Genomic DNA, 25,067 nt, shown 5'->3' with positions numbered 1-25,067 from the left:
GTCAATGAGGGTTTTCCCCCGGCCAAGGGGATTTCAACAGGTGCGACCCACCTGTGGAAGAGAATGAAAGGGATGGGGGACATGAAGAACAACAGCAAGACAGGATTCTGGTCAAGCTGCAAATTTTATTTTCCTCAGCAAGGCTTATATAGCACAGGAGGGGGAAGGGGCAGGAAGGGGTGCAGGAGGTGGGAGATGTGCAGATCGTGCAACTGCAGAATGTTGGCTAAGGTCACTGGTCAGGGCCTATTTGTTCTGTTGCTAGGCTACCTGACAGTGGAATGCTCTTTATGTTCGGTTGTCATGGCACCTGACTGTGGAATGTTCTCTTATCTTTGGGGGCTTCTGGTTACTGCTCTGGGAAAGGGCAGTGGGCGTATGAGTTGTTCTCTGACCTAGCTAGTACTTTTCCATGGTTCAGGTTTGGTTCCTGACATCTTGGTCCCTGACATCTCCCCATGTAGGCGTCCCCACATGTCCTGAAGGAAGCTGGAACAATGCAGTTTTTTACAGGGGGCGGGTTTTAATCCGGGAGGGAAGAGTATAGGGTCTGCATAACCGCCGTGCAATAGAACATGTCATCCAAGGCACCCAGGTTGGTGGAGCACTTTAGTCTCCCTGCCTTCTGCAGTCCCGGCTGCACCCTCAATCTCCTATGCAGTAGGTTCTAGCTCCCAGGCACAGGTGCATCCTCCCCTGGGCAGAGGGGTCTGTGCTGATATGGAGTCTGTATCTGTTTCATCGAGACCACGTTCATGGAGGTTGAGGCGATGGTAATGAACCTGAATTTGTTTTGCTTGAAGTTTAGCCAGCTGATTGTACACAAATTGAGTTGAGACAAAGCCCAAGGGTGGAATGTCAAGACAAGAATGAGGCTAACCAAGGGTCCCAGGAGGGATGGCAGGAGGGTGGTTAGCCAGGGAGATGCAGAGAACCAATTTTGGAACCAGGCTAGCTCTTGATCCCTTTCTCTTTTGTGCTTCTCTAAGCCTTCACGGACCTTGGCCATCCTATCCCTTGCTACTCCTGTGTGATCAGTATAGAAGCAACACTCTTCCTTAAGAGCGGCACAGAGGCCTCCTTGTGGTAAAAAGAGGAGGTCTAGCCCTCGGCAGTTTTGGAGGACCACCTCTGAAAGGGAGCTGAGGGAGGATTCAAGGGTGGAGATGCCTCGCAGCTGCGCTATGTCTTCGTCTATGGAAATTCTAAGCTCTGAATAATGTTGATTAGATAAAATCAGGGAGGGATTGGGGATTTAGCTCAGTGGTAGAGTGCTTGCCTAGCAAACGCAAGGCCCTGAGTTCGATCCTCAGCTTTAAAAAACAAAAACAAAAACAGGGAGGTTATGCCCGTACCGGCCCCTGCCGCCCCCACCCCAAGGAGGACAGCTAAAGTGACTGCGGTCTCGGGCCCCCTTTTCGAGCAATGGGGGGGGGGGTGCGAGGTCGGCCGTCTCTGCCAGAGTCTTCTCTTCCCATCTTCCTGAGAATTGATCTGGAGAATAATAGGTTAGCCTAGGGGTAAGCTGAACCAATATGCAGAATAAGGGGGCAGAAGGATTATTTAAATGAAGAGAAATGCATGGTGTTAGGCCATCAGTACAGGCCCACCAAGCATCATTGGCAGGGAGGAGATATCCAGACTTAAAGGAGGTACTTAGGTTGTCTGTGACATTGCAAAGGGGTTGATAAACAGGAATGGTAGTGCCTCAGGTGACAAGGCAGCGGCCTGAGCCCATAACTTGGGAGAGTGTAAGGCGAGATGTGGGTGGCTGTTGCCAGCGACAATCATGTGGGTCAGTGGTTAGGGAGAAATTTAAATCAACAGCCACTCCTTCATAAAATGGGGCAGGATGATAGCAAAGCCAGCAGGAGTCAACCAAATCAGGTTTGGAGGTATTAAGTACCTGGTAAGTTTTTGTGATAAGGGTGGTAATCATACCCTTGGTAGTTGGTGGGGGAGATGGGAACGTGGGAGAAGAACCTTTGGATGTCTGAGATATATTGGTTGTAGGAAAATCATTGTTGCCAAGAAGAGGGTTGGAACCGATGGCAACAGGGTTAGGGGAATTAACAGGCTGTTTTAAAAGTTTGATGATAAAGGTGACTGACACCTGTATCTCTTCCTTCCTGATATAGGCGAAGGCCCCAAATGAGGCCCGCCTCTCAGGCCGAATGAGCCTTCCCGGCCTCGGTGAAGGTAACTTTTAGAGGGTAACACCAGGAGGAACAGTCAGGGGTGTCATAATAAGGATTAATATGTCCAATGGAATAATTACTGGTGACAGTAATAAAATCCCAAGAAGAAGAGGGGTGCCAATAGGTAGTGCCTGTAGTTTCACATCCCCAGGACTTGTAAAAGAGAACTCCGGTTCCCCCACATTTGTAGAGACGCTTACGAGGCCAATGATGACCAGGGCAGACATAAAAACGGATGGTGGCAAGTTTTTTCTCTGATTTGCACACCCAGATTGGAGGTGGGCTTAATGAAGGGGGCTGTATCATGAAGGGGTATCGAATGAGCGATATACGCACTATCAGTGTAAATGTTAAGTGGGGAATCATGGAAATCCTGAAAAACCTGTATAACAGCAAAAAGTTGACCCAGCGGAGCTGAGCGAAAGGACAAAGGGAAGGGAAACCAGCGACCTTGAAAGGCATAAGCCGCAGGGCCATTGGCTGACCCATCAGTAAAAAACAGTCGGGGCCTCAGGCATGGGGCTAGGGGAAATGACTTGAGAAAATAAAAGGATGAATGGATGCAAAATGAAGGACTGGGTCATCAGGGAGGTGATTGTCAAGAAGGCCCAGGAACCCCGAAAAGATAATACCCCAACAATCCAGTGTCTGAAACAAAAATTGAGTTTGTTCATGAGTGTAGGGGGTTAGGATGGAATGGGGTCCTTACCAAAAATCTGATGCGAGGTCTGGCGACCGTGCGTGATTAAGGAAGAAGTGGGAATGACCTTAGTATGACTGGCAGGCATATGAATCCATAAGAGAGAAAGACACTTAAGTTTATCCTGGGCCCTTAATGTAGAAGGGGAACTCTGCCAAAGGACCCTGGTGGGCACATGGGGAGTGGATAAGACAGCAAAAACCAGTGGGACGGAATAATCAACCTGAAAAGAGGCTTGGGAGGAAATGGCCTAGGTGGGACCAAGCCTCGATTGGTATATAATTTAAGGCCCAGATAACTAAGGGCACGGGAGCGATGGATCTTATCAGGGGCGAGCTGTAAGCCAGCAGCACAAAGAGCCTGTGACAGATCTTAGAAAGTTGATTCTAAGATGGAGGAGCTAGGGGCGGCCAAAAGAAGGTCATCCATGTAATGCAAGATATAAGTAGAGGGCCATTTTTGACGTATGGGATTGGCCGCCTGAGACACAAACTTTTGGCAGAGAGTCGGGCTATTTGCCATTCCCTGGGGTAGAACGCACCAATGAAAGCGGAGCATGGGGCCCAAGGGAGGCTAAAGGCAAAATAAGCTTGATCTCTCAGGATGTAGGGGGAATGGTAAAGAAGCAATCTTTTAAATCGATAACCATTTTATGATAGGCCTCAGGGATGGCAGTGTGTGAGGGCATGCCTGGTTGGAGTGCGCCCATGGGCTGCATAACCTTATTAATAGTTCGAAGGTCTTGGAGGAGTCTCCATTTCCCAGATTTTTTCTGTATGACATAGATGGGTGTATTCCAGGGGGAATTGGATGGTTCAATAGGACCAGTAGTGAGCTCTTACTGTACCAACATGTCCGCCGCCTGTAGTTTTTCTAGTGGCAGAGGCCACTGGCCTACCCACACAGGTTCTTGGGTAAGCCAAGTGATTTTTATCTAAATAGTGTACAGGGGGAGCAGTGGCCTCAATTAAAAACCCTCAAAGCTAAGACCGAGCCTATCTGTTTTATTAGTGGGAGTGACGGGTTGGGTTCGGCCCTGTTGAAGTTTACCAAGACCCTTTCCTGGGATGAAGCTCATGTGTAACATTTGTTGGGTAATCACCTCATTTGGGCTACAGAGGATGACCTTCATTTGTGAGAGAATATCTCAACCCCAAAGGTTGACAGGGAGCCCAGGGACCACAAAGGAGGTGACAGTACCCTGGTTACCCTCCTCATCTGTCCAGGTCAGAACTTTAGAGGATTGGAGGGTGTTTTTGGATTGACCTATGCCCTTGAGGTCGGTGAGGGAGGGGTAAGGGGCCAGGATGGTCCCAATGGTCTTGGGAGATTACAGTGACATCAGCACCAGTATCCAAAATCCTCTGGAATTTTTTGCCTTCTAGCTTTAAGGGTAAGTGTGGGTCAAGAGTGAGAAATAGGCTGAACCCAATAAACCTCTGGTGAGCCAATCTGAGCAGCTCCTCCGGGCTGGGCAGAATGAATGTGGTTATCACAGGAAAGCACAGGGAGGGTAACCAGCTGGGCCAGGTGGTACCTCAGGAGATGGCAACAAGACCCTGGAGTGCCAAGGCCAAACTCTTAATATCTCCTGTATAGTCATTATCAATAATTCTAGAGTAGATCTGGATACCTTTTAAGGTGGATTAGGCACCGCCAAGGATGAGGGCATGAGTGTCTGGGGGCAGGGGGCCCCAAATCCTGGTAGGGATGACTTTTGGGGGCCCTGGGATGGATCTAGTATTGTGTTGGTGGTGGCAAAAAGATCCAGTCCTGCGCTGCCTGTGGTTGCCCGTTGGAGGGAGCAGACAGTTGGGGAGTGGCCTGCGAGGCCCCATGGGGCACTCCCCGGAGCGGAGGGGCCAAGGGCTGGCCCTGAAGAAAGTTTGTCTACGGGTGGGGAGGGAGCAGGTGACCATGAGCATCAGTTTTAGATTTACATTCTCTCGCCCAATGAAGGCCATGGCCACATCTAGGACATGGGGTGGTTGGTAGTGGCCGAGTGGTGACCCCGGGCTGGGGCATCATGGCCATGCTCCCCGAGGGGGCAGGGATCCGCTTGGGGCATTCCCGTGTAAAGTGTCCTGGTGGTTTACAGAAGCAAAGGAGACTTTGTTGGGATCTCAATTCTTGGCTGCCCACCGACTTTAGGGCTGCGCTGATAGCCAAACCTATGGCATGGGCAGAACCAACTTCCGTACAAAGGCTCGTACTCAGAAAGGGGGGCCCTATCTCTGTGGGGGCGGAGAACCTCCTGACAGGCTTTGCATTTTCAAAGGTGAGGTCTTTAACAAATGTTCTCTCACTTTCTCCCAAGCCTAGGAGGCGCTCAGCAGCATCATTGAGACGGGATATAAAATCACTTATAGGGCTCATCTGGTCCCTGACACACCTTGGCCAATGAGGTGGTAGCAGTGTCTTTTTGGGGCAGCCACTTCCAGGCTTGAAGGCTGTCGACCTGAATCTGGGCCAATAAGCCAGGTGGAAAGGTGGCCTGGACCTCGTTTTTGTCATAAGGAGTTTTGCTAAGAAGTTTATTAATGGTCTAATGTTTTGAGGAAGGGTTATCAGCATTGCGCTGTGCTGTCTCGCGGCAGTTTTCTGAGAAGTCAGTTTTCCATAAGACAAAATCTCCCCCAGACAGAGTGGCATGGGCCAAAAAATACCAATCATTTGGCGTAAGCCAAGCCTCACTCTGGTTTTCAAGCAACGCAAGAGTAAAGGGAGCGGTGGGGCCATACTGGGCGCAGGCTGATTTAAGGCGCTCAACAAAGCAAAAGCTAAGTTTTTGGTAAGACTGACCGGGTGGGGGGGGCCTGATCGGCCCTGGAGCCTGTAATTAGGGGCTCTTCCTTGTGGGGGGTCTCTCCCTCCTCCTCTTCACTGGGAGGCAACTCCTCCGTCTGAGGCAGATTTGGCGGATCTGATCTACTCGCCTGGCTTCAGGTAGTGGGAAAAGCCAAGACTGGCTGTGGCTGAGGTTTTTTGAGTTTTTGGGGGCACCCAGGGCGAAGTCAGAGTGCTCCTGTTCGAGGGAGCGTAGTTCCTTTAGAAGGGCCAGGTGTTGTCTGCAGGCCCGAAGTGTGCCCTGTAGGCGCTGTGACTCTGCTACAAGATTATGGGGGATTTCTAGATCATTGGGGGTTGGCATTGGGAGCGTCGGCGGTGAACCTGCAGGGGCCTCAACGACTGGGGCACAGAAGGGGGCAGTGAGGGGGGCATCATAACATCATAAGGAGGATGCTGAGTAAGATTATGTTATTTTTGTTGGGAGTGGCTTTTATGAGGGTCGGGTTAAGGGGACTAAGTTGGCGGCCTCCTTTTTTAGACTGGCCCCATCGCCAGGGTTAAGGGTGGCCGGGTCAAGACCCTGGAGGGAGGGGTAGATAGACTAAAGGTGGGGGTGATTGGACTCCAATATTTTTTAATCTCCTGTATAGAGGGAGCTTGCGAAGGCAGTCGGTGGGGGGGGGGGGGGTGGGGAGGATGTGAATCAGCACAAGAGGGTGTGCGAGACTGTTCTTTCATGACTTTTTTTTCCCTGTGAAATAACCGACTCAATGTCAGGGGAGGGGGAGGTCCTTTGGATCCTGAGAATATCATTAACAATGTTCCAATAGGAAAAGGTTATGATAAGGACTTTGTCTGGGTCAAAGGCGCAGTAGTAGTCCTTAAGGCAGTCGCCCACCTTTTTCCAGTGTTTTTCATCAATTGTTCCTTCTTGGGGAAACCAAGGACAACAGTCCTCTAACTGACTAAAGAATTTGTTGAGGTCTTTTTTACGAACCCTTAACCCTCGTGTCTGGAGGGCCTCTTTAATACCCTTTATGATCAAGTCATGAGAAGAAGTTCCCTGTCCCATGGCGAAATCTTTCGTTTAGACTCAACTCATCCTTCCTGCTCTCCTCCGGATCACTGGGACAACGTCGAGTTGGGCGTTCTTGACGGGCGATTGCTTCAAATCTCCACCAGACGTCTGGGCTTTCCTGGAGCAGGACTTTCAACTCCTGACGAGGCGAGGGTCGAGCCCCAATATTGGGCGCCAGTTTCCCCGGCCAGCGGGGTTTCAACAGGCGCGACCCTCCTGTGGGAGAGAATGAAAGGGACAGGGACACGAAGGACAACATCAAGACAGGATTCTGATCAAGCTGCAAATTTTATTTTCCTCAGCAAGGCTTATATAGCACAGGAGGGGGAGGGGGCAGGGAGGAGGGAAGGGGGAAGAAACGTGGAAGGGGTGCAGGATGCGGGAGACGTGCAGATTGTGCAACTGCAGGATGTTGGCTAAGGTCACTGGTCAGGGCCCATTTGTTCTGTTCCTAGGCTACCTGACCATGGAATGCTCTTTACGATTGGTTGTCATGGCACTTGACTGTGGAATGTTCTTATCTTTGGGGGCCTCTGGTTACTGCTCTGGGAAAGGGCAGTGGGCATATGACTTGTTCTCTGACCTAGCTAGTACTTTTCCATGGTTCATGTTTGGTTCCTGACATCTTGGTCCCTGACAAGGGTTGAATGGCTTTATTCCATACTGTAATAAAGAGACTTTAGTTTGATATGGGAAGCAGACCTAGGAAGGCAGATGTGGTTCTTCTAGCAGCAGTACACTGAAATGATGCCAGCCTGGGATCCATTGCCTTGAATCCTTGTTTCATGTCTAGAATGAACAGACTGCATGGATGAACTCTTGCAGGCTTCCAGCTTTCATTTATTAGCTCAACTGACATCACTGTGTTTGAGCTGATTCTGTGTCATTGTGGTTTAATGATTGTATTTGTTTTAGCAATGTGGTAGAAAACAGTGTTCATTTCTGTGATTCAAGTCAGGACTTGGTCTAAAATTTCAATTCCCATTTTGATATAACCAGTAGTTTTCAACTGTATTTTACATTTTGTTTAGAATGCTCACATCTCATTTCACTCAGGAGTTTTCAGTATTAGGATATTTTTTCCCCTTTCACATAAGAAACCACACCGCAGAGCATTTTCACTAGAACAGAAAGAAACCCTTTTTTTTTTTTTTTTTTTTGGTTTCTCTGTGTAGCTTTGCACCTTTCCTGGAACTCGCTTTGGAGACCAGGCTGGCCTCGAACTCACAGAGATTCGCTTGCCTCTGTCTCCTGAGTGCTGGGATTAAATGCGTGTGCCACCACCGCCTGGCCTAGAAACACGTTTTTGTTTTTGTTGTTTTTTTTTAAAAAGTGATTCTCATGCAGATTCTCAGACCTGTGAAAAACTTGAAAACTCCAAAAATTATTTCTACGTTTGAAATTATATTTAGAATAGTGGTTATGGTAATATGTGTTAATTTTCCAATAAGTAAATTAAGAAATCAGTATGTAATAAAGCCTCCATTCAAAACCTTTAGCCAAATCTAAAGTTTGAGTTTATCTCTAGGTTTAGCAGTTTATAGTTATCATACATCCTCAATCTCTAACATTTTAGTGAGCTTTTCCATGGGAAAACCACCCTGTCAGAGGAAAGATTGATTTTGGCTCCTGTTTTCAGTGTAGTCAGCTGACTCAGTTGTGTTGAGGACAAGGCGGAGTCTAATGATGTATGTGGCAGCAAAATACGCTTACTTCATGGAAACTAGGAAAGCAGACAGCAAGCAAGAAAGGGTCTTGGGTGGGCTGAAGAGATGGCTTGGAGGTTAAGAGCACCAACTGCTCTTCCAGAGATCCTGAGTTCAATTCCCAGCAACCACATGGTGTCTTACAACCAACCATCTGTAATGAGATCTGGTGCCCTCTTCTGTATAGATAATAAATAAAAAAATCTTAAAATAAACAAACAAAACCACACAAGATCATACCCTTTCAAAGACATGCCCATAAGTGGTTCTCAACCTATGAGTTATGATCCCTTTGGTGGTCGAACAGCCCTTTCACAGGGATCACATATTGTGCTTATCAGATATTCAATTAAGACTCATAACTAGCAAAATTAGTTTCGCAGGAGTAATTTTTTGGCTGGGTGGTGGTGGCACATGCCTTTAATCCCAGCACTTTGGAGGCAGAGGCAGGGATTAAATTCAAGTCTAGCCTGGTCTACAAAAGTTCTAGGACAAAGAGAAAAACCCTGTCTCAAACAAAAAACAGGGTTGGGGATTTAGCTCAGTGGTAGAGTGCTTGCCTAGCAAGCGCAAAGCCCTGGGTTCGATCCTCAAAAAAAAAAAAAAAAAAAAAAAAAAACCCAAAAAAACAACCAACCAAACAACAAAATCCTTATAATAGTAATAAAATAATTTTATGGTCGGGGGTTACCACAATATGAGGAACTGTATTAAAGGGTCACAGCATTTGGAAGGTTGAAAACCACTGTGTTAGATCCTATTTCCTAACAGCCCATTCAGCTCTGAACTCATCAATGGATTGATGAGATTGGCACTTGCCTGATCCATTCATCTGTCAAAAGCACCACCAGCAAAGGACCAATCCTTTAGAGTATGAATCTATTTTGGGTGATATTTTATATACGAACCATAATATGGGAAAGAGAAATTTCCGTTAGTAAATATTTGTAACTTACTAAGACTTAGTTTACCTCCATAAATAACAAGTTTAAACAACATTGCCTGCCCCAAGTAATTTTTATTTATAATACAATGAAACCATGATACTTGAGTGCACTTGTGCCCAAGGTTTACAAATGCCAAGGTGTATGTTGTTATTTGCTTTTAGATATCTATGTTTGCATGATCTCCTTTGCACACAATGTGGCAGCACAGGGCAAATATATTGCCATTGTAAGTACAACTGTGGAGACCAAGGAACCGGAGAAAGAAATCAGACCAGCTTTGGAACTCTTGGAACCAATTGAACAGAAGTGAGTATTGTGCTCATTCATGTCAACTGAGTTGTTGGTGTGTGCTGCATGGTCAGGTAATTCTGAGAAGACAGGGCAGCCATTGGTTGCTGTGAATCCTTAGAATGCCTTGTCCTGTCAGTCTTATGCTTTAAGGCAAAGCAGTGATGCTGATTTCTTTCTTCCCATTTAGATTTGTCAGCATCAGTGACCTCTTTGTACCGAAAGATTTGGGAACGGAGAGTCAGGTAAGTGTGATGATCTGGAAAAAGTCATTACCAGTCTTTATTGGGGAGCACCTCTAAGTAGTTTGAAGTCTCTATAATTCTTAATTCCAGATCTTTATTTCCCGTGCCTATGATGCTACCACTCACTTTGAGACAACATGTGATGACATTAAAGATATCTATAAGAGAATGACAGGATCTGAGTTTGACTTTGAAGAAATGAAGCGCAAGAAGAATGACATTTATGGAGAAGACTAACAGCAGTACATATAATGTAATTAGGACAAACAAAATTTGGCAAATAATGTGTATTGTATGAAATCAATATTGTATGCCCTGCTTTTATGATCAAAATGGAAATTGAAGAGTGCTATACCAGTCAATACTCTTTCCCTTCACTTTTCTAATATCATGTATTAACTTGTTTTCATGGAATGGCTAGTCAGAATTGGTTGGTTCTGTTCAATTTAACCAGACTGGGTTTTTTTTTAGTGAAGGAGCTGTTCTAAACAAATATTGATAGACAACCTGATACAGTACTTGTATCTTTTAATCAGTGTAGCCTTTGCTATTGGGTGCCTCTGCTCAAGAGCTGGATCTATACAATTTGTGCCATCCTGAGATTGGGAATCTAAATTGAATATTCTTTGGTTTGGGAAAACATTCAAAGTTTTCTCGATTTTGCTGTCTAAAGTATTAAAGCAGGGCCCAAACAGTAGACCCACATATTTTGTTCATGTGGGTATAAACTTCTAACCAAACTTGACACTTAGGAAGTTGTTTGGAGGGAAGCCAGTATGTGGTATTTTAACCTACTACAATTGCTGAGGGAGGAGAAAAGGAACCTTATGGTAAGTAGGAAAACATAGAAGCAAGCACCTTTTATCCCAGGTATGGCTTCTTCAATGGACCAAGCTGCAATGCAGTATTGATTTGACAGAGCCTTGATTTCAATGATGTCTGTTTCAAAATGGCTCCAAATGATTTCTGTACTGCAAAAAAAATAAAGCCAAACTCTGGAAACCATTGTCCTCCAGATTGTCTACTTGTGTTCTGCTTTTACACTGCCTTCTGGTGAGCTAAGGGTATTGGTATTACCTGATAGAATAAAATGAAACTAGTCATTTTCATCCAATCCTTAATATAGTTACCAGGCTCATTGTAGTAGGATTCTTCTTAGGCATCCTGGTCAGTGGTCTTGCACGCAGATTGAATCACAGCACAAACAAGTGCATTTTAATTATCTTTATTTAAAAAAACAAAACAAAACAAAATAAAACCAACCCAACCTGAAACTAGGTATAAAAAGCCTTTGTTCCAAATAGATAGTATACAAATGGTTTTTCTCTTGTGTGTATTTTAAAGACTTAAGAAAGTTCTAATATAAATAATTTCATCCTCAGATTGATTTTTGTAGTGCAGCATTAAAAAAAAAAAAACAGTGGAAAAGTGTATAAATTTGTCATTTATGAAAAAAATGCTTTTCTCTTTGTAGTGTTCTTTATGCAATAGCAAACAACCATTACAGACTATATTTTTTTACAATGTGGTAAAACATCTGAAACATGCACTTGATAAGCCTCTGACCACACGCAAAAACAGCTATTTGTTAAAATAGATTTTACTTTAGCTACATAAAACATGTTAAGGTCTCAATTTTTATGTCAAGCTCAATATAGTTTTGAAGGCATGATGTTTAGAATGAAAATAATTTACAACATTCAAACATTGTAACCCAAAGCTAATGGCAACTATGGTCCATGATGAAATGAGACATTCTAGCAAAGCATGGAAAATGAAACATGGATTTTTCAGATGAGGATTGTTTGTATGTATTTGAAGTTTTTCAGACCCAGGAAAATACTAATTTATTGATTGTTGTTATCTTCCATGTCTAGTCTCAACTCCAAAATGTAGTTTAATCACCTGTAGGAACACAAAATTGGTACAGCTAAATGACCAAGAAATACTTAGAACTGGGATAACTACCGAGTGGGGAAAAGCCTATCTATCATGTTGAAACAGGTTGGTTAATCTCATTTGTGGTAATCATAGAAGCTGATGGAAATTCTACTCACTGGTGCATCCCATTTGAATTTAAAGTGCAGTTTTGAACAGCTTTCTTTCCCTCAGTGGCACTGTTTGCTGCCAGTAATTCCAGCTTACACTACAAGTTTTGCAAAAAGTTCTTACCAGTAGCTACTCTTAAATGGAGCTGCTATCTTTTGTATATTTTCAGTGAAGTAGTTTATATCTGCAACAAGGATTCCATTATTTTGAAAGACTTCTGTAGACACTTTGGGCTTGTCTGTAAAGAAGAAAAACTGTGACAAAAACTGGCATACCCACTTTTTTGAAGTAGCAGAATTCCTTAGAATAAGAAGAAAACCTCAAGACAAATGGCAGCAGCGTGGGGGAGGGAAGGGATATAATGGATAACTATACTGGTTTTAGTAAACCAGGCAGCCCAGCTAAGGCTCACAGAAAATGTGAAAAAGTAGAAAAATATACTTAATAATAATAATTAGGTAATAACAATTAAGAAGTCTATTAATGAGAGAAACTTAGCACTCCTTGGCAAGAATCCTCTGGATTTAAGGGTATTTGTCAAAACATGCTGCACTACTGCCTTATGGGAAATACCACATACATAAGGCATTCCATAACTACTTAAGGATTTCTAGAGCTGTCCTGTTTTAGGATTAACTGAGTAATGAAGATCAGAACTCAGACTAAATTTACCTGTTAGGAAGACAGCAAATCTGGCACTGATACGTTGAATTTGCAGGTTTAGCAAGCATTTCAAAATTTCAGCTTTTGTTGGTGATGGAGAGTCACAGTTGTGATAATGAAGCAATTCAACAATATTTACACTCTGGTATGATTTTAGAATTAAATTCTTTTTATGTGCAATTGAATCTACCCTGGAAAATAGAAAGAAATGTTAGTAGCTTTTCTTGTTTTCATTTCAAAGAAAGAAAGATTTATCTGTTTGAAAGAATGTGCACATGTTAGTGCTGGTGTCCTAGAGTTCAGAAGAGGGTGTCTGATCCTCTGGATCTACAGTTCTAGGCAGTTGTGAGCCACCCAATGTGGGTGCTGGGAACTGAACTTGGGTGATCTCTCAAGTACCAAGCTAGTTTCTCTTTGCTTTCATTTTAACTAGTTGTATTAAAACACTTGGTCAAAGAGCCTGTCCTTTTTTCTTGATGTGTTTTCATGACGTAATGGCCAACATGTATGCATTGTCCCAATCAGTTGCCTCTTAAATTTTATAGCAATGACTCCTTTGAAAATACAGACTGTAGCTGGGTGGTGATGCACACACCTTTAATCCCAGCACTCAGGAGGCAGAGGTGGGAAGATCTTTGTGAGTTCAAGGCCAGTCTGGTCTACAGAGCGAGATCCAGTAAAGGTGCAAAGCTACAGAGAAACCCTGTCTCGAAAAACCTTGGACCTCATTCTAAGACAGAGACACAATCCTTGTAGTTATTGCCACTTCAACCATGAATATGTTGGCAACTAAAGGCTCTTCAAAGTTCTCAGCAGCCACACAATTACAACTATGCTTTCTCACTGATCTTAGTGGACTTTTTTTTACTAATTATATATATGTATACCAACAAATCTTTCTTGGGGATGGGGAAAGGTCTTGCTCTATAGTTCAGGTTGGCTTATAATTACTGTAGTCTAGAAATTGCCCTCTGTTCCTGTCCTTTGTGCTGGGATCACATCATGTGCTATCATGCCTGGCAGTAATAGGTCTAATTATATGTTTCATATTGTCTTGTGGTCAGATTACCAATCTCAGCCAAAATTGTCTTCATTTCTCACCTCTGTAATATTCCTTTTTTATTCTCACCTCCGTAATTTTCCTTTTTTCATCTCCTAGAGGAAAATCTGTCTTTAGTTCTTTAAGTGTGTGTCTGATAGCTTTAATACATGCCTATTATTGATATTAATATTTAAGCTTTTCCTCTAAAATGCTGGTTAGCTGGGGATGGAGAGGTGGCTTAGCTGTGAAGAGCACGGGTTTGATCCAGCACCCATATAGTGGCTACAACTGATGGAATCTGATGCCGTCTTCTGGCTTCTGGGGGCACTATATACATGTGGTACATACATGCAGGCAAAATACCCATACACTATCTTTTAAAAAGCTCATCAGCTTTTTTTCTGGCCAAACTCTTCAGCCTGTTTAGCTTCACTCACTATCCTTGTTAGTGAACCTTTTCTTGGCTGGCTTCTACACCATGGGAAGATCTGAAATTTTTTCTGTCTTTAAATGTACATGTCTGTGTGCATCTGCATGTCAATGTGAGTGTATGTGCAAATGAATGTGCAGGTGCCCAGAGGACAGAACAGGGCACTGGATCCCTTGGGGCTAGAGTTACAGATGGCTGAGTCACCTAATACAGGTGCTAACATCCAAATTCTTATGGAGCAGCAAGTGCTATTAACTGCTCTCTCCAGCCTGTACTGTCTTTAATGGTCTCATGTACTCACACAATTCCTGCTATACTTGCTCCTAGTGTCTGAAGAAAGCAATTTTAAAAGGGGGCTGGAGAGATGGCTCAGAGGTCAAGAGCACTGACTGCTCTTCCAGAGGTCCTGAGTTCAATTCCCAGCATTTGTGGCTCACAACCATCTGTAATGAGATCTGGTGCCCTCTTCTGGCCTGCAGTCATATATGTTGTATAAATAATCAATCAAATCAACCAATCTTTAATAATAATAAAGTATTCAATAATTTAGTGCTCAATGTCTGGAATTGATGTTTAGCACTAAAACTAACTAGCAGTTTGCTCATGGTCAGGTTTGTTTTTTTGGTATTATTGTGTTCCTCCTTGGTGTCAAGTTTGAATGAGACTGTTCCATGTAAAGCATCCTTTAGTATTTGGTACCTTTTTAACAAGGTCATCCATTCTGTCCTTTCTCAATCTACTTAAGTTCCTTTCCTACTGTTCCCAGAGTACTTGAAGTCACACTTTGAATGGCCAGAAACTCTCATAGGCTCCAGGTCTCTTGAACCAAATAATCAAAACCAATCATCTTTAAAAAAAAAAAAAAAAAAAAAAAAATCACTGCTTTGATTTTGGGGATGTGGTGCAGTCAGTAAAGTACCTGCTGGGTAAGCATGAGGACCTGAGTATAGACACCCCCCGCCCCGAATCCATATAAAGAGCCAGTTGTGGTAGCACACACCTATAACTCCAACACTGTAGGTGAGGGCAGGGTCACTGGCCAGCCAACCAGCCTAGTTCAACTGATGAGTTCTAGGCCTCCCTGGGTTACAGAGTGAGTTCCAGGACAGGTGCAAAGCTACAGAGAAACCCCGTCTCAAAAAAAAAAAAGGGGGTGGGTGGGTGGGTGGGCAGTGATAGAAGACACCTGACATGGACTGCCAGGCTCCATGCACACAAGTGTGTAACCTACACAAATGCATGCATATACCCCACACACATATCACTGCTATAACTTGATATGCCATGGCTGGCTGATTGATATACATGGGAAGACTGCACTTTTCTGAAGAGAAAGGAGTGGGGAAGGAAGGTTGAGAGGATTGAGCAGAGAAAAGGAAGGAGTGGAAACATTGGGCTGCAAAAAAATTAAAGAAATTAAAACAAATCACTGCTTTAGATGTAAGGCGCTTGTCTCCTATTTAAATCCAATACCCTAACAACTCAAAATATGAATCAGTATCTAAAAAAGCACTAGCACCATATTTCTGCATATGGCAGCAGAGCCTGACTTAACTATGGGTATTTTTAATTTTAAGACTGGCTCAAAATGTTGCTGTAAATACACCTTTCACTGATGCCCCACTGTAAAAAACCAAATCCCAAAGCTAACCAGCAGACCTAAATCATAGGAAGGTGATGTCCAGTCTGACACTATTTTCGTGGCTGTGGTGCTTGACTTACACTTACATGGAAAACTGTAACTGGAGTATTTGTACCTTTCTCCACATGTACTTACCTGACATCTTCCTTGAGCTTTTTATTTTCTCTGTAGTGAAGCAGCCACTTCCATTTTCCATTTTCATTTAGTTTTTCCAGGATTTTAACAATTTCCTTCAGTTGAACTGTAGAATAAGGTCAGCAAAGAGAAGATGCAGCTTAGTTTTTGGTGTTCCTGCAAGGTCAGTTGTCACTTATGAACAGACGCATGTCACCACCTCTTCTATGTCCAGTCTCATAAAAGCATAACCACCTGTGACTCCTCTAACCAGTTCTACCTGGTCATACTATAATGGTCACATGCAGCTAGCTAATACTCTAAAACAGCCCACATGACAGAACAGAAGCAGGAGCCCGTGCAGCAGAAAAGTTATACTTTTATTAACCTAGTTCCCATGAAGAATTTATGTTGATGAAAGCAGACTGATTCAGAAATGGTACTCAGATTGTTCTGATATGATCAGAGTTGATGCAAGTTTGGATTATACTCTAAAAAAAAAAACAAAAAACCTATCACAAGTAGAGTCTACATTAGTGTTCAAAGCTTTAACCATGATGACTTTTGGAAACAATTTTTAAAAGATTTTTGTTAATATTAAGATATTAGGCCTGTGTCATCAGAAACAGAGAACTGATTTTTTTTTTTTTTTTTTTTTTTTTGGGACAGGGAGGGGTTTCTCTGTGTAGTTTTGGTGCCTGTCCTGGATCTCACTCTGTAGACCAGGCTGGCCTTGAACGCAGAGATCTGCCTGGTGAGAACTGATTCTTAAAAACCAAAACCCGGGGTTGGGGATTTAGCTCAGTGGTAAGGCACTTGCCTAGCAAGCGCAAGGCCTCCCCTCCCCAAAAAAAGAATGACTACATTAAAAGCATTTTGCAGCAATTGGCCCAAAGTAAGCCCTCAGTATGTGGTAAGTGATTTTTTTTTTCCTTTTTTTTTTGAGATAGGGTTTCTCTGTAGCTTTGGAGCCTGTCCTGGACTATCTCTGTAGACCAGGCTGGCCTTGAACTCACAGAGATGCACCTGCCTCTGCCTCCAGAGTGCTGGGATTACAGGCGTGCACCACCACCACCCGGCAGTAAGTGATTTCTTTAGAGTTGATAATTTCTTTTTCATGAAACAGTATTTGTGTTAGTTACCGGGTAAAGAGAAATTAACCTGACTAGATTTCAAAGTTAAAGACCAACCTAATGTCAAATTTTCTAATATATCATCATCTGATACCACAAAGCCGCCTGAGCGAAACAGCTCTTGGTAGGTGTCATTCACAATGTCTTCAGGGCTGTCCACCCCAGCAAAGATGACACTGGGGAAATGCTTTAGCTTCAGCAGAGAAGGGATCTGTTAGATATAAAAGAACTTCCATGAAGAAAGGTACATGTTGGCACATTTAACATTCATAGATTTCAAGGACCATGAGTAGCTGAAAATATCTTCAACCAGTATCACTGACAACTTTGCCACACATAAAGAGCAGTTCTCACCTTATCATGAGTAGCCATTAGCTCATCAAAATTAATTAAAAAGTGGACTCTACAATAGTTCATGAGAGAAGAACATGCACGTCTGAAATAAAAGGGACCTATAAATAGTTAAGTCATACAAACTCATTCTGTTTCCAACTCACCTAGTGGTGCCAACACTGTAAGCTCATGTCATTATCTATCCTGTGTCCACAAGTTGCTCCATGGGACAAGCAATTATTTCTTGTCAACCAGCAGGTAAGTCCTTTTAAGGCATGATTTTCTTAATAGTCAGACATCAATTTTTCAAGTAAGAATATTTAGCATTGGCTGACATTTCTTTTCATAGTTCTCCCTCAGTTAACATATCAACATGCCCTACAGACACATGGTGATTCTAGAGTATGCCACACTGTACCCTCCCCCAGTATCTTCCCATTAAAGGTCCAATGGAAGTATATGTCAGCTATTTCCTTAGATAGAATAGGAAGAATGAATCACAATACTACACAAGTTCAGTGCCTAGAATATATTTATTTTTTCTCTGAGATTCCAAACTTACTTGATGCAAACGTGATATTATGTCTTCATTTTTGATGATAACTAATAGTGTCTCACTCTCTCTGTGAAAAGCTTGACAAAAATCCAGAAGTTCAATTTCTGTATGGCCTCCTTTCTTTAGAATGCTCTGAAAGATTTACAAAGAGCTATTACTAAAAAAGGATACCTGTACAGATTTTTTTTTTTCCCTGAGACAAGGTCTCTGTAACCCTGGCTGTCCTGGCATGCACTATGTAGACCAGGATGGCCTCGAACTCAAAGACCAGCCTGGCTCTGCCTCCCAACTGCTGGGATTAAAGATGTGTGCCACGAACCGGCGGTACAACTATGTTTATATTAAAAACAAGCAGGGTTGGGGATTTAGCTCAGCGGTAGAGCGCTTGCCGCACAAGGCCCTGGGTTTGATCCTCAGCTCTTAAAAAACAAAACAAAAAAACCCCCCAAAAAACAAACTAACAAAAAAAAAAACCAAGCCACTTCAGAGACTGAGGAAGGATCATGTTCTAGTCAGTCTCAGCTACTCAGCAACACATCTCAATATGAAGCAAACAAAAAGAACAATATATCAAAAAAGCAAATCCTATTTACAAGGCAACATAGCTACTGGTCTTATTACTAAATAAACACAGGCATATATTACTACAATATAAGTTTTTAGTTATAAAATCATTAGTATGTATGTGGCTGCATACACACATGCCATGCCATGGACAACATGTGGAGGTCAAGGCATAACTTTCAGGATTTGGTTCTTTCCTATCATGTAGGTCCTGGTGATCAAACTCAGGTTGTCAGGCTTAGTGCTTTCTCTTACTGAGCAATTTCAACAGCCCAAGAAGTTTATTTTAAAGAGAAAACAGTTTATGTCTATAAAATATCAAAGGCTGATTTTAAAAAAGGGATTCCAAACTAATTCACATAAATGCAGTTTCACTTTCAAGGGAGTGAGACAGGATAGGGTTGCTGGGTGTTTACATAATGCCATTACTTTAATATACAGGTAGAACTTTAGCAACATACCAGTGCATTTCTTTATCACTAATGGGAATCAATTTGAAGAGTTAATTGTTCTTTGGATGTCCATATCTGAATAAAAGGGTAACATAAACTACATGTTACGTCAAGAGTGGCTCCTTGTGAAGCCTCACTGGGAAGGTGAATGTACATCATGAAAGAATTTCCACAATCCCATCTTCTCCCTTAAGACTCTTTCTTTTTATTTCCCTCCCAAGACAGGGTTTCTGTGTTGCCCTGGAACTCACTCTGTAGATGAAGCTGGCTCTGAACTCACAGAAATCTACCTGTCTCTGCCTCCCATGCTGGGGTTAAAGGCGTGCACACCACCACCACCGGTCCATCATGACTCTTACATGATTCTTTTTCAGGAAGGATTATGGCTTGCTATTATACACCCCAATTACACTAAAGACAGTCAGAATATTTATCTTTATAATGTATTCCTTTGTCTGCCTTGAATCCCCAAACAGCTGAACTTTTGACTATTTCATTATCACTCAAAAGGGACAGCATAAATTTTGAAGAAAATTCTTGGATTACAGGTGTCAGCCACCACAGCCAAAACTGTGCTTTTGAAAGCATGTTATTCTGAAGTTTATTTTAGATGCGTTTAATTAAAAATTATACCTTTGTACAAATGTGTGCTTCTCATTATAAATAGTGGCCACATGGTGAAATACTGTCAATATTTTCAATACATTCAGTATAGAAACAAGAGGATGCCTATGGTTATGAGCCACTGTGTGGGTGCTGGGAACCAATTCCAGGTCCTCTGTAAGAAAAGTAGATATTCTTAACTGTTGGGCCATCTCTCCAATCCCTGCCATTTATTTTTAAGAATCTTTTTTTTAAAAGAGTCTTTCCAGTGACCTCAGGATAAAGTCTAAATATGAGAATGTATCTCAGTGAGTCCCTTCCTAGCAAGGCTCTTCAGTGTCTCCAAACTCCTCTCTCTCTTTTTTGGAGACATAGTTTCTCTGTGAAAACATTTCTGGCTAGAACTCACTGTATAGACCATGCTGGCCTCGAACTCAGAGATCCACCTGCCTCTGCCTCTTGAGTGCTGGGATTAAAGGCATGAGCCATTACCTCCTGGCTACCTAACTCATCTCTTGACAGTAAACTCTTTTGTTCAGTGGTATTGACCAGATCTCCCCATCTGCCCTTGCTGGGCTTGTGTTACACATACCTTGTTTCTTGCCACTTTACATGCTTTTATCTATGCAGCACTAAGCCCTTTGAACGATGTGAATAAATTAGTTACAAAGATTACTTTTCACAAAACATTATATAGTAGACATGTCTTTTTCATTTTAGAAGTTATTAACTATTTTCCTCTAGTGTATACATCAACTGAAAAGACATTTGGTGTGTGATTTTTGTTTATGAATGAACATGGGTTGCAGAGTTGACATAAAGTGTTTTCTAGCCGGGCGGTAGTGGCGCACGCCTGTAATCCCAGCACTCAGGAGGCAGAGGCAGGTGGATCTTTGTGAGTTTGAGGCCAGCATGGTCTACCAAGTGAGTTCCAGGACAGGCTCCAAAGCTACAGAGAAACCCTGTCTCGAAAAACCAAAAAAAGTTTCCACTGTTTTGAGACAGGGTCTCTCAGTAAACCTAGTGCTTACCTATTCAGCTAGAATGGCTGGCCAGCAAGCCCCAGAGTTTGGCAGCTTTTGTCTCCCCAGTGTTTGGATTACTGGCCATATGCACAGCTTTTTGTATGTGCACTGAGCCATCTCCCCAGCCCTGGAATATTTTTCTTAAACAAACACTGAATGCTAAGGTAAGAACATGGTAATTGAGAATGGATGTAAATATGGTGAAAACCTGACTTGGGAGAGCCCAGCATTTGTCTTGATTCATTCACCATTAGCTTTTCTTTTCTTTTTTTTTTTTCCCTCTGTGTAGCTTTGTGCCTTTCTTGGAACTCACTTTGGAGACCAGGCTGGCCTCAAACTCAGAGATGCACCTGCCTCTGCCTCCCAAGTGCTGGGATTAAAGGCGTGCAACACCACCGCTCCGCCACCATTAGCTTTTCGTTTTTTGTCATTTTGGAATTTGTGTTCTATTTGAGTTACTGATAACGTATCACGTTCCCATACCATTTCTTTTAAACCCAAACTTTTAAGTTAATTACTTCTAAAATAAACTTAGAATATAATGAAGTAGAGAGTAAGCTGGTACTTTACCTTTGTTCTTAAAAAGAATGACTTATCTTCTGTTTCAACGAGGTAGAACCAGAAAGGGTTCTTACAAGCCTCCCTCATGACTCCTTTTAGTTTGAGATGCAGAGTGGCACACAAGTCTGTGATGACATCTTTGTAGGATACTGACTGTCTTGACTGACATGTCTCCTGGGACACAGCTTCTGCAGAAGCTACACTTAACCTTTTATCTTGGGAAACAATTTGGTTGCTATTCATCATGACCTTATTAAATTCAGCATATTCATTTAGAATAAGTGAAATATCATTTCTAGATTCTTTCAAAGTACTGTTGTATTTCAGTTTATTTAGGTGGACTGGAACCGTCTGATTTCTTTCAGAACTTCTAAGATTTCTACTTTGACTATGTTTCTCCTTCCAAAAAGGAGAACTGTCTAGATTGCTGGGTGAGTGGCCTCTTTGGCAATGACTCTGCTGCCTGGTGTCTGAGTGTACCACTGTCACCATAATGGGGCTTCTGCTCTTAGGTGGAAGATGCAGAAGTGAGGCATCAGATGTTTGTGATGAAGGGCATGTTCCAACTGAGATTCGGATAAGGGACTCCTTAGGGAAGATGTTGGTAGAAGGACAAGATTGCCGAGAATCCCTCTTCTTTCTTACTTGTTTTAGCTTATGATCAAAACGCAAGTACTCCATGTCCAAAGTATTCTGTGTGAGGTCATCTGCCACATGCCAAGTGCTAATCCAGGAGCTAAGAAGGCCACAGTTTGCAGTGAAATTCCGATGCCTCTTCAGGCTATGCAATGTTCTTGTGGTATCTTTGGACTCTTTTGTTATAGTAAAGTTAGCATAAGTCCTGGGGATACCATGGGAATCTGGGATCTGGACATAGTGAGGCATACACTTATTTGTTGAGATAGGGCATGGTTCCATTTCCCAGCTTCTGGGTGGAATATGTTTCTCCAGCTCTGAAATTTTGCTAGAGTAGACCCAAGTGTCATTATCACTGTTGTTTAAGCCTGTGAAAGAGTCACTGCCATCTTTTACAGCATCTTTTTGGCTTATATGACTACCTCTCAAAGTACACAAATTCTCCACATCTAATTTACAGTTTCTATAATCAAAGGACTCTTGATCAGTGTCTCCAGAAAGTGCTCCATAGCACATGGAAGCATTTCCACTTATCTCTGCATTCCTGTTCAGTGTTTCAGAATCTGCCTTGGTTTTATGTCCCATGTTAGAGTTTTCACTGACAATATGTTCTCTGTAGATGCCACAAACTGAGTCAATGGATTCTAGGACAAAGGAAGCAAAAGGCCCTTCATTGACACTTTTACTGATGTCTGCTGTATTTTGGTAAGAAGGAGCAATTTTGGAGAAAACTCCATCATTCGAGGTCATTTTTTCTTCACATTTTGATGAGTCTTGCAGCACATGAATTGTTTTTTGTTCATCTTTTGTAGATGTGGAGTTAGAGTGAAGGTCAATAGCACTGAGATCCATCCTTTCTTCATGTAATTCAGTTCCAATATTCTGAAGTAAACTGGCCACTTTAACTACCGGTATTTCCTGTGTTTGAAACCCTGGCTCTACACTTACTGGTTTTGTATAATAGGTGCACTGGGCACTGTCAGAGGAAGAAACAAACTTTGAGATTTCTGGGTGCATGTATGTCTGTACATCAGTTTTGTCAACAGAGGCAGAGTTCACTAACCCAGGCTGCATAGTATTATCAGCTTCTGTTTTCAAATCACTGTCAAACACATTTTTCTTATTGTCTTTAGAGCTAGTCTGTTTTAATGACACATTCACTATTCCACTACTGGTGGTTATAGAAACCAATGTGTCTGCTAAAGACTTATTTTCAACTTTTCTAGGACCACATAAGGGTACACTGGACTCCAAGGCAAGAGGTTTTGTGTCCAGATTTCTATTCTCCATACAAATTGCCTGCAATGGGTTTCCTGATTTTACCAGTTTTTCAAGAGGCTTGAAGTTACCTCCATATTTAGGGGGTGAGGTAGGTTTGCTTAATTCTTTATCATTGTACTGTACCTTTTCTGAGAAAGATAAACTCTCTTTGTGCTCACTTGGGACAATGAACTCAGTTATCTCACCAGGCACAGTTACTCTGCCTTCTATTCCTGCATTAGTTAGTACCTGTGGTATTTCAGCTGAAAGCTGCACTTGGCCTTGTGATATTGAATTTGAAGTCTTAGGATCAACAAGAGAATTTTCTTTTTCTGGTATGATTAAATCTCCTGACTTAATTTGGTAGAACTTGTTACTTTTCTCAGACTGTGTACCATGGAGTTCTAAACAACATGGAGATGGCTGTGTTTCTTCAGTATATACTATGGGATCAGGACTAGAAGCTGGTGATACTTCTTCTATTAGAGGCCCAAAGGGGAAGCCCGAGGAAACTTTAATTTCTTCTGCAACCTTAGGGGCATGATTTTCTTTAGAAAATATTAATGTACCTGGTTTTAAATCATTGCTGTGTGTCTCTTTTAATGGTTCTTTAGGTTCCACAGGATACACTGACATACAGCTAGCTAAATTTATTTCTTTGTTTTTCATGAGGCTCACTTGTGCTTCTGGTTCAACCATTTCTTCATTTCTATTCTGTAGTCCTAAATTTGATACTGGGGCCCTCTGTAACTGTTCAATTTCACAAGCTGCCATTTCCTCCTTGGGGCTTATAGGTGGTGATACTGTTAGAGCTAGGTCAGTATCAGAACCTTCCCCTGACAACTCCATGCTAACCTCTTCCTTATTCACAGACAGACTTGTTTGTTGGGGAAATACTGAATTCAATGTTTGTGAAGTCTTTTCTTGGTTTAGATTACTCTTGTCATTATTCCTTACTTCTGTAGAGCCATCTGTTATATTACTTATTACTGGAATACAGTTAAGGGACTGCTTGTTTTCCAGGGTAGCAGAGGTTGATAATGACACTACTTTAACTTGTGATGGTTCTAGAACCTCATCTAAAGACATGCTGAAGCCATTCTGAGTCTGTAGAAAGGCATCTTGTGGGCATTTTGTTTTGTCACTGGCTAATGAATAACTAGAACTTTTAACTAATGACAGTGCTTTCGTTATCAATCCTTCATCAGCTGATGTCAGAGGAATCTCTTTCTGTAATGGACACTGACTTTCAGGTGTTTCCTTTTTTAGGGAGGAGGCAGAAAGGCACTTACTCTCTTTATATTCTGAAATGGCAAGAGAAGGAATGTCCCTAGGGCACTGTATTTGTGCCTTTTCCAATGTAGACACAGGATACTGAATATTCAAGGCAGGGGATACTTGTTTGATCAGCTCGGTATTAAAGCCTGTAGGCTTGTCAGCTGTATTTATTTCTTTATGTATTGGAACATAGGCAGGTTTTTCAAAAGCAAGAGTAACTGGCTCCAGACTAATCATCATATATTCCAGATTATCATCTGTCCTTTCCACAGAGGGTGGACATTTGTTATTGATGGCGCTGCTATGCTGTGTAGCATCCTGTACAGCACCTGTTTTTATCAGCAGTGATGGATGAAAAATATCAACTTTGTTCTCAAGGGTGCTGAACAGAGACTTCTGACATATTGACTCACTGCTGGCCCCATCATATGCTGTGGTCAAGGTGGCCTGTGCGACAGAGTCATTACAAGAAACCATCTTTGTGCTCTGGAAGGTTTTATCTTCACTGGGAATACAAGATCCATTACTTTGGGCACTTGCAACACCAGAAAACACAACATTAGAAGTCTCAGGTACATCTGTTAATTCTTGTTTGGCTTTATTTCCAGTTACCTGAAATGACAAAAGTTTTTTTTAAAAACAAAACATTAAACAGATTAAGAAAAATTATATATATGAAAAAGACACGGATTAAGTTTAGTTTTTTTTTTTTTTTTAATTTCTTAATCTCTAAGAAATTATCATATGGTAGAGATAAATGAACCCACGAAATTA

General features: G+C 42.3%; 2 protein-coding genes across 4 annotated transcripts in view; one reads left to right on the top strand and one right to left on the bottom strand.

The window, feature by feature from the left end:
• Positions 1-10,967, top strand: part of Gdi2 (GDP dissociation inhibitor 2) — a 40,454-nt gene extending 29,487 nt beyond the window's left edge. The window contains exons 9-11 of the mRNA XM_036188713.1: positions 9,581-9,725; positions 9,898-9,952; positions 10,043-10,967. Of these exons, the coding sequence (XP_036044606.1) occupies positions 9,581-9,725; positions 9,898-9,952; positions 10,043-10,189 (347 nt within the window). The 3' untranslated portion in view covers positions 10,190-10,967. The remainder of the gene's footprint in view (positions 1-9,580; positions 9,726-9,897; positions 9,953-10,042) is intronic.
• Positions 10,968-11,216: 249 nt separating this feature from the next.
• Tasor2 (transcription activation suppressor family member 2) overlaps positions 11,217-25,067 on the bottom strand; it is a 48,013-nt gene continuing 34,162 nt past the window's right edge. For 2 of the 3 annotated variants that reach the window (XM_036188711.1, XM_036188710.1), the window contains 7 exons: positions 21,129-24,905; positions 17,921-18,046; positions 17,083-17,236; positions 15,914-16,019; positions 12,674-12,855; positions 12,125-12,239; positions 11,217-11,857 (listed from right to left, as the gene is read on the bottom strand). In XM_036188711.1, the coding sequence (XP_036044604.1) occupies positions 11,854-11,857; positions 12,125-12,239; positions 12,674-12,855; positions 15,914-16,019; positions 17,083-17,236; positions 17,921-18,046; positions 21,129-24,905 (4,464 nt within the window). In that variant the 3' untranslated portion in view covers positions 11,217-11,853. Of the gene's footprint in view, positions 11,858-12,120; positions 12,240-12,673; positions 12,856-15,913; positions 16,020-17,082; positions 17,237-17,920; positions 18,047-21,128; positions 24,906-25,067 lie in introns of those variants that run through there. The other variant, XM_036188712.1, reaches the window with a different exon arrangement.

This window comes from Onychomys torridus, chromosome 5, assembly GCF_903995425.1.
Source record: "Onychomys torridus chromosome 5, mOncTor1.1, whole genome shotgun sequence".
Lineage (NCBI taxonomy): Eukaryota > Metazoa > Chordata > Mammalia > Rodentia > Cricetidae > Onychomys > Onychomys torridus.
This window is presented reverse-complemented; position numbering and strand designations above follow the sequence as displayed.